Source organism: Nannobrachium achirus (genome assembly GCF_963921795.1).
Source record: "Nannobrachium achirus genome assembly, chromosome: 3".
Classification (NCBI taxonomy): Eukaryota; Metazoa; Chordata; class Actinopteri; order Myctophiformes; family Myctophidae; genus Nannobrachium; species Nannobrachium achirus.
In genome coordinates, this window is record NC_137812.1 from 27299248 (window position 1) to 27306695 (window position 7448).

A 7448-nucleotide genomic window follows, 5' to 3' on the forward strand; every position below is an offset into this window, starting at 1 on the left:
CCACCCAAACTCACGAAACTGATCAACAATAAATAACATAGGCATGGATGCCTGGCGGCTTCGCCGGTTCGATTCCCAATCCGCATTCCGCACGACTTTTGCCGCGTGTCACTCAGCATCTCTCCCCCCATTTCCTGTCATTCTACTGTCCTATCAATAAAGGCATAAAAGTCCAAAAACAAATCTTAAAAAAAAGCTTAACTCACTTGAAAAATCAATACATTTCCCACACAAACGAAGGAATTTGCTGGCATATTGTATTTATCTCTCTCTCTACCACAGAGAGAGAGAAACACAGCACATACATGCTACTACAGCAAATCAGAGGTCAAGGGTTACCAAGAGAAAGCCCACATGGGCCTGTCACTCTCCCAAGAGCTGGGGAGGGTTGTCAGTCGTGTCACTGCTGACAAGTCCATCACAACTTTCAAACAGCCCAAGATGATTTTCATCATCATCGTTCTATTCCAGCATAATAGAGATAGTTAATTACAATAAACAAACACACAACTCACAGCAGAGTCAGATAAACTGGCAGGCTTCACAAAGGCCTGTTGTCACAACAAAAGTGTGACAACCAGATCATGATGTAGCTAAACACATGAGACTTTTAAATTGTACTATATCTCAACTACTTAAATATCACCTCCAACGTTAAGTATTGACCAAAATATTTCCATTTCCAATGCTCACAATAGACATCAAAATGGAACAATATGGGATGCATACTACAACCCAAAAGGAGTGTGGACAAACATCACCCTTCTCCCAGCAGACTAAGTATCCAATTGCCTCCAAACTTGCCAAACAAACACAAATAGGTAATGGGTCTGGCTGCCTGCATTTGGTACTTTAGGTTTTCTCCAAAATTCGACAATTTACATTAATATTTCATTTTTGCACCATATTTTGGTCACTAGGGCGCCCGGAGCCATTGAGATACCTGTACACATTTTGTTCTTATTGTATTGTATTGTATTGTATTGTATACACTTCTGCTTTGGCAATGTAAACGTATGTTTTCTCATGCAAATAAAGCCATTTGAATTGAATTGAGATAGAAAGTTGTGCCATCTCCGTTCACTCCATCTACCAACACACGCGTGGTGTTTCTGACGTGACCACTCGTTGACTCCATTTAAATGGCTCTGGAATTGTATACATTTCTTCTTTTTTATTTTCACTTATCTCCAATGTGCTTTGACATCATTTGTCTCAGACATTTTGTCATTTCTTCCGACAGACAGTGAACAAAGAGTATGCCATTTATCTCCATCAATTTATTGCCATTTGGTTGTCTTTGTCGTAGCTTAATATATTTCTGTGTAATGATGACATGCTACAGTAGACTGTTTATTTTCAGGTTTGGAACAGCAATGACAAACAATACAGAGGGGGTATGGAGGGGGATTATCCACAGCCAACCTTTCTTCAAAACAGTACATGATACGTTGCTCAGGTTGTGGGAATAAAACAATATCACAAGTGCATTGAATGTCAGACCAATCACACACACAATGTTCCGACAGACGACGATTGGACTGTATAATGAATGATAAGGAATGATAATTCCAATTCCCATCACTACTGCCTTAGTCCGTGATTGCTCATGGGCATCTCAAGTTTCTCAACACAACCCTCTCCAGGGGAAAGAGAACCAGCAGCATGTTTGTTAAGGGCACTTTTTCCCCCTGGTACTTCATAATTGTGGGAATGTGTGTCCCAGAACAGACAGAGTAGACGTTTCTATAATGCACAAAGTTGACAAAAACACAAGTTGTCAACTTCCCTTAGAAGAGGTATGCCTCAGTCATTCCATGGTAATAATGAGTTATGGGGTAACGACTGCTTAAATGTCTCTCTGGATATTTCTATACATTCAATTTTAAAGAGCTTTGACTGGAACTTGAGACAGAAGTTCCTGGCAATAATGGATCATGCAGTATAGGGAGAATGTCAGACAATAATTTAATTTTATATCCACAGTGTATACACATTGTGTATACACAGTCATTCCCCATTTTATGCCATCATTATCCAAATGTCACATAATGATGTACAATGATTTGTTGGTGATTCCATTACAGAGATTCGGTAATAGGCTACAAGGCCTTGTTAGCAAGCCTGTATTTAACAAAACAGGTAGCATGTTGCTATGGTATGAGCAATACAAAACTATCTGGTAGCTGAAGAGCAAAGGTTAGCTGTACACTACAGACGGATGGGGATGCGCTTGTGTGTATTTAATAGCCACAATATTGCAAGCAATGCAATTTCACAAGATACCTACTTTAGGCCCAAACCGATCGATTAGCCATCGTGTCCTATGATGTGTTATGATTGTGTTCGTGTGTGAGTGTGAGCCTCGTTTGCATCTGTGATCAGCTAGCTTTATTACTACCAAGGTTGACTGGAGACTGAGAGCTGCTGCTCAACCAAAAAGTAATCCAACTGCGACCATTTCATACAACATTGATATTTAAACTGCAATTCGTATCATTGCAAGTTATTCTTGAACTCTCCCTCTCCGCCCCGAAACTTAAAAGTTTAAAGAAAAGTTGTTTCGTAAAAGTGCGCATGATTTACTGAGTTTGAGTATGATGAAAGGTTTCACCAACCTTGTACTTGATTATGAAACCAATAAACCACTGGAATAACTTAGTTATAACACACACCCCACCCCACATGCAGCTGTGATTTGGGAAATGCCAGTTCTTTCAATATTGTGATATTATTGTTTTTGTTTTGCCCCGATGTTTTATGTTCAGCACTATATATATAGTGCTCAAATCTGTGTTGGGTAACACTAACACATAACGGTATGTGTACTGACAAACAGCAAATAGGTTTGCAAACAGTACATGTGTGACCGTACACACGAGACAAAGGATCTAGCCTCTAGGTGAAGTGGACAGCTGCAGCCAGCCGGTGCACACTCACACACTGAACCTGACAAACAAATCAAACAAAGTCACAGCAGCAGCAGAGCACAGGCTCACCACCGCTACAGCTAACTAGCCTGCTAACTCCCCAAGTTACAGTCCAGTGGTTCTCCAAGTGGATGCCATACGTGAGCCATACAAGTCTGTAACTCTGACAGTAGTAAAATGGAACCGAAGAAGGGGAGACCTTGACATTTTAAAGTTTGAGAAACACTGACATAAGTCCATGCAAGGCAATGCAGCCACGTTCTTCTAATTCACATCCAGAGGAGAGAAGAGTACACAATGGCTGACTGGACTCCACACGCAAACTAACACCCTGACAACATCACCACAACCACACAGTCACACACACACAACGTTGTTTGTGAACTGGTAAGGTTGTTCCAAGTCCCGGCGTGGAGGAGGATTGTGACAGAAAGGCAAGCAGAGAAGGCCAGGCCCCGAAACGGACTGACTGACTGACTGACTGGCATTGTTGCTGCTGCTGAAATCGTGACATTTTCATTCACTTCCAACCGACGCAATAATAAACACACGAAGCGGATGGACATTAAACCGAACGTTAAGCGAAACGAATCAAGCGCTGGCGACACCCGTAAAGTTATAACGCTTTAGCTAACCAAAGCTAACGTGCTATGAAGCTTTCTGGTGGTGTCCACAGTCCACTTGGTGCTAACAGCAAGCAAGCTAGCCTAGCATCGTCCACTTCCACAAATAGAACGCTTGTTTTTGGTGTACTTACTTTCATTTAAAACCTCCACCAGCTCGGCGCAGTTTTCGCACATTGTTCATGAAGAAGGGGAAGAAACTGAGTGGACCTCCTCAAACCATTGCAAAACTGGAAATGGTTGACACTGTTAACAACTGGGCTGGCAGCTGGTTGTTTTGGGGTGAAAAGGCCCAGTGGAAACAAGTGATTGGTGAGGGTAGTTCCACTTAAAAGCAAAAGCCAGGGAAATCACACATGCATCTGGTACTCAGCATCCAACTGGACGTGGTGTGCACACAGCTAGAGGCACTACAGGATCTAAGATTCGAGTTCAGTCCCCAATCTGAGCGTTACTTGAGAGAGTAGATGCGGCAGCCATGTTGAAAATGGGGGGGAGAGGGAGGGGGGGCATAGCGTGTAGATAGTTCGGAACTTTTCGTCCTGTCTCCTTCGTCTGCTTCGTCTTTCTCCGCTGGTCTCGCGGTCACGCTCTGAACAGTCTCGCGTAGCCCAGCGATCGCGTTGCCAGATTTCACGAGAGGAAACAAGCAACTTAGTAGGTCTATGTATGAAATCAAGCCCAAAAGAAGCAACTAGGCCAGGGGTGTACAAACCTTTTTCAAAGGGGCCTCATTAGAAAATATTAAAACACCCAAGGGGCCAGGTATGGAGTTATTATTGATGCGTTGACAAAATAACAAACTCACATACATATGCATCGCACAATTTATATGCATCGCACAAACACATGGACGGGTTTCTGGTCCACGTTACACTGATAAGAACTATATGCGTGCACAGGTTTGATTGATTGAAGAATTTATTAGAAGTTTGCAATAGAAAAAAGTACAGTTTCATGACAGTACAAATCACTGGTACAAGGTCAACTAAAAGGAGATCCTAGAAAGCCGAGGCTTATTTCCACAGGAACCACACTTTAAGTATCTCATATAACATTGAAAGACAGACGGATAGAACATAGTACTTTATCTAGGATAATAACAGTTTTTAAAAAGCATAACATCAAATACAAAGGCAGAAAAAGAGAAAAAAGGGGGGGGGGGGGGAACATGGGGGCTTAGTCTATTTACAAGTCACGGGTAGCAGCTGTCTGAAGGTGACTTTTCATACGAATTTTGAAGGAGGCTAGGGATTTGCTCTGGGCTTGTGGAAGGGCGTTCCACATTTTGATGGTGTAGCAGGAGAACGAGTTAGAGCCTTGTTTAGTGTTAAATCTACAGGTCGGCACCAAAATTAGCCAATGAAACCAGCGCTCCCCAAAACAACAGGTTTGGGGATTGGACGGAATTGATTACATGATACAGTCACCTGTGCATTTAGTCTCAATGTTTGTAAACAAGAAACCGGTCCATTCCCCCCTTCCCTCTCTGACAGGCATCAAACAGCCAGCTAGGTAGCTGTCTTTGATGCTTTCATTGATTAGAGAGATCACTAACGAGCACTCAACACTTTTATGGCCCAATCAATCAACTCAGTGTTGAAGTTCAAAAAGCGCAATTAAGAGCTCTGGCTGAGCTCCCTACCTAAGCCAATCAAAAGCTTCCACAGGCTGGAATTTACTGTGCCATGACCAATCAAATGAGTTCAGTGTATGGTTATCCCCTTTTCCTCCTAAGAAAACAAGCTCCCCTCACAGACTCAGAATGAGACAACAGGGAACAAGGAATCCTGACGAATTATACAATAAAATATTCTTGTTTGACGGTGCTGGCGGGCCGCTTGTAATTATTATACAATCTAAGAACGAAGCCGCAGGCCGTATACGTATATAAAAGGGGGTATGTGCATGCGCATAAAGTGAACGGCAAATCGAGTGGCAAATCGAGTGGCAAAGTGAGTTTAACGTTGTTTAACGTTGTTTAATGCAATAAGATAGGACTTTTCTGTTTGGATGTGTTGTATGGGCTGTCAAGGCCAAGAAAGTCGTTTTTTGCCACTCGCATAACTTCCGGGTATATGATGATGTCACGCGCATACCCTCTATTTGTCCTTGGGCCACACCGACTTCACTTTAGACACCCTTGAACCAGGCCTAGGGGGGGATACATAAATTGATGAAAACAGGCGTCAACCAAATTTTATTGTCTAACCTAATTTTTTAGGCCAGTGATTCTCGAACCTTTTCTTTCAAAGACCCCTAAATGAATATGTAGGCTATTTGGCCGCAGACCCCCATCCGAAAATATGTTTTGCAAGAGAGAAGAGACCATACAACATTTGGTCTCTGGCATTTTGTTTTATTTTCAAGGTTTTTTGAAAATAGCAGATCTACAAGCAATGCAACTATACGAGTTGTGACCTTGTAGATCTGATATTTTCAAAACGGCAACCCGCTACTTCAAGGGTCGTGCTTGGTCTTCCTCCTCGGGCCCATCTTACCGTTCATCACCATGAAAGCGTGGGATGGCTCAAAGTAGCTGACAGAGTACAGCATCTTGCAATGGGCCTGGTGTACAAGATACACCTCCAAGATACCCATACCTGACAAACTACTTCCTAAAGGTCAAGGATGTCCACGATCACAAAACCAGAGGCAGCTCCACTAATCATGTTCAACCTAGATTTAACACTATAAAAGGCTCTAATTCGTTCTCCAGCTATACCACCAATATGTGGAACGTCCTACCGCAAGCCTTAAAGGAGTGCAAATCTCTAGCTTCCTTCAAAATTGGTCTGAAAAGTCACCTTCAGGCGGCTGCTACTCGAGACTTGTAAATAGACTAATCCCCCCCCCTTTTATTTTCTCCCCATTTTTCTGCTTTTGTAATTGATGTTATCCTATGCAGAGTAGGATACTCTGTTCTATCTGTCTGTCTTTCAATGTTATATGAGATACATAAAGTGGTTCCTGTGTAAATAAGCCGTAAAGCTTACTAGGATCTCCTTTTAGTTGACCTTGTACCAGTGATTTGTGCTGTAATGAAACTGTACTTTTTTCCTATTGCAAACTTCTAATACATTATTATTTTTACAGAAAAACAAGCCCAAAGTCACTTATAATAACCAGACATGGCAACACTGGTGGCCAGACCTCGCAAGCTCCGTCAGCAAGCAACAGCATCAACAGCGAGCACAGCCAATGAGGCGAGCTCAGGACGGTCACCACTGCCCGCCTACGGTATCCGGTCATTTATGCGTGCACACACGAACGCGCACACTCAGAATTATTATTGTTATTATTTATAGTAGGCTATCTTTATGTTATTTGTTTAGTTTAGCAGTACACAATATACTTTATTTCTAATCTAGTTAAAATTTATATTACTGTTAGCTAAAGTGTTTTTTCCATACCTCGTTTTAGTATTTTACTTAAGTTTTATTAACTCTAATAACCTTGTGTGGTAGTAACGCTTTGATTTTTCATTTTCATGAAATCTTTGTGTCATGCTGTACTATAGGCCTACCTCATAAATGTAAACCCTTATTGTGAGTAGGCATATACATTACCCATGGAATCAACCCAGTTGATTCAATCTGAAAAACACTCCATGTCAGTCTATATGATTTGAACAGTCTATTATTAAAATAAAAAGTTAATCTAATGAGTGACAATCATTTCTATTAAAACGGCCAACTGTTATCCATTAGTATATTAGCACTATAAATAAGGCTCAAGTCCTTCATGCTGCTGGCCCAGGTTATCTGACCCAAGGTTATTTGCATGATGTAATCCCATTTATCTTTCCTGCCTGTCTTTCTACCCACGCCACTGTCTTTCAAAAGTAAGGCAGAAATGGGGTGGGGGAAATTTCTTTTTTTTTGTCTGTGTGTGT

The 7448-nt window shown here is 41.7% G+C and overlaps 1 protein-coding gene across 2 annotated transcripts in view; it reads right to left on the minus strand.

Moving 5' to 3' along the window:
- The window catches only part of usp34 (ubiquitin specific peptidase 34), a 92120-nt gene extending 88095 nt beyond the window's left edge, over positions 1 to 4025 (minus strand). For both annotated transcript variants that reach the window (XM_080722227.1, XM_080722226.1), the window contains exon 1: positions 3688 to 4025. In XM_080722227.1, the coding sequence (XP_080578353.1) occupies positions 3688 to 3730 (43 nt within the window). In that variant the 5' untranslated portion in view covers positions 3731 to 4025. The remainder of the gene's footprint in view (positions 1 to 3687) is intronic.
- Between the last annotated feature and the right edge of the window lie 3423 nt (positions 4026 to 7448).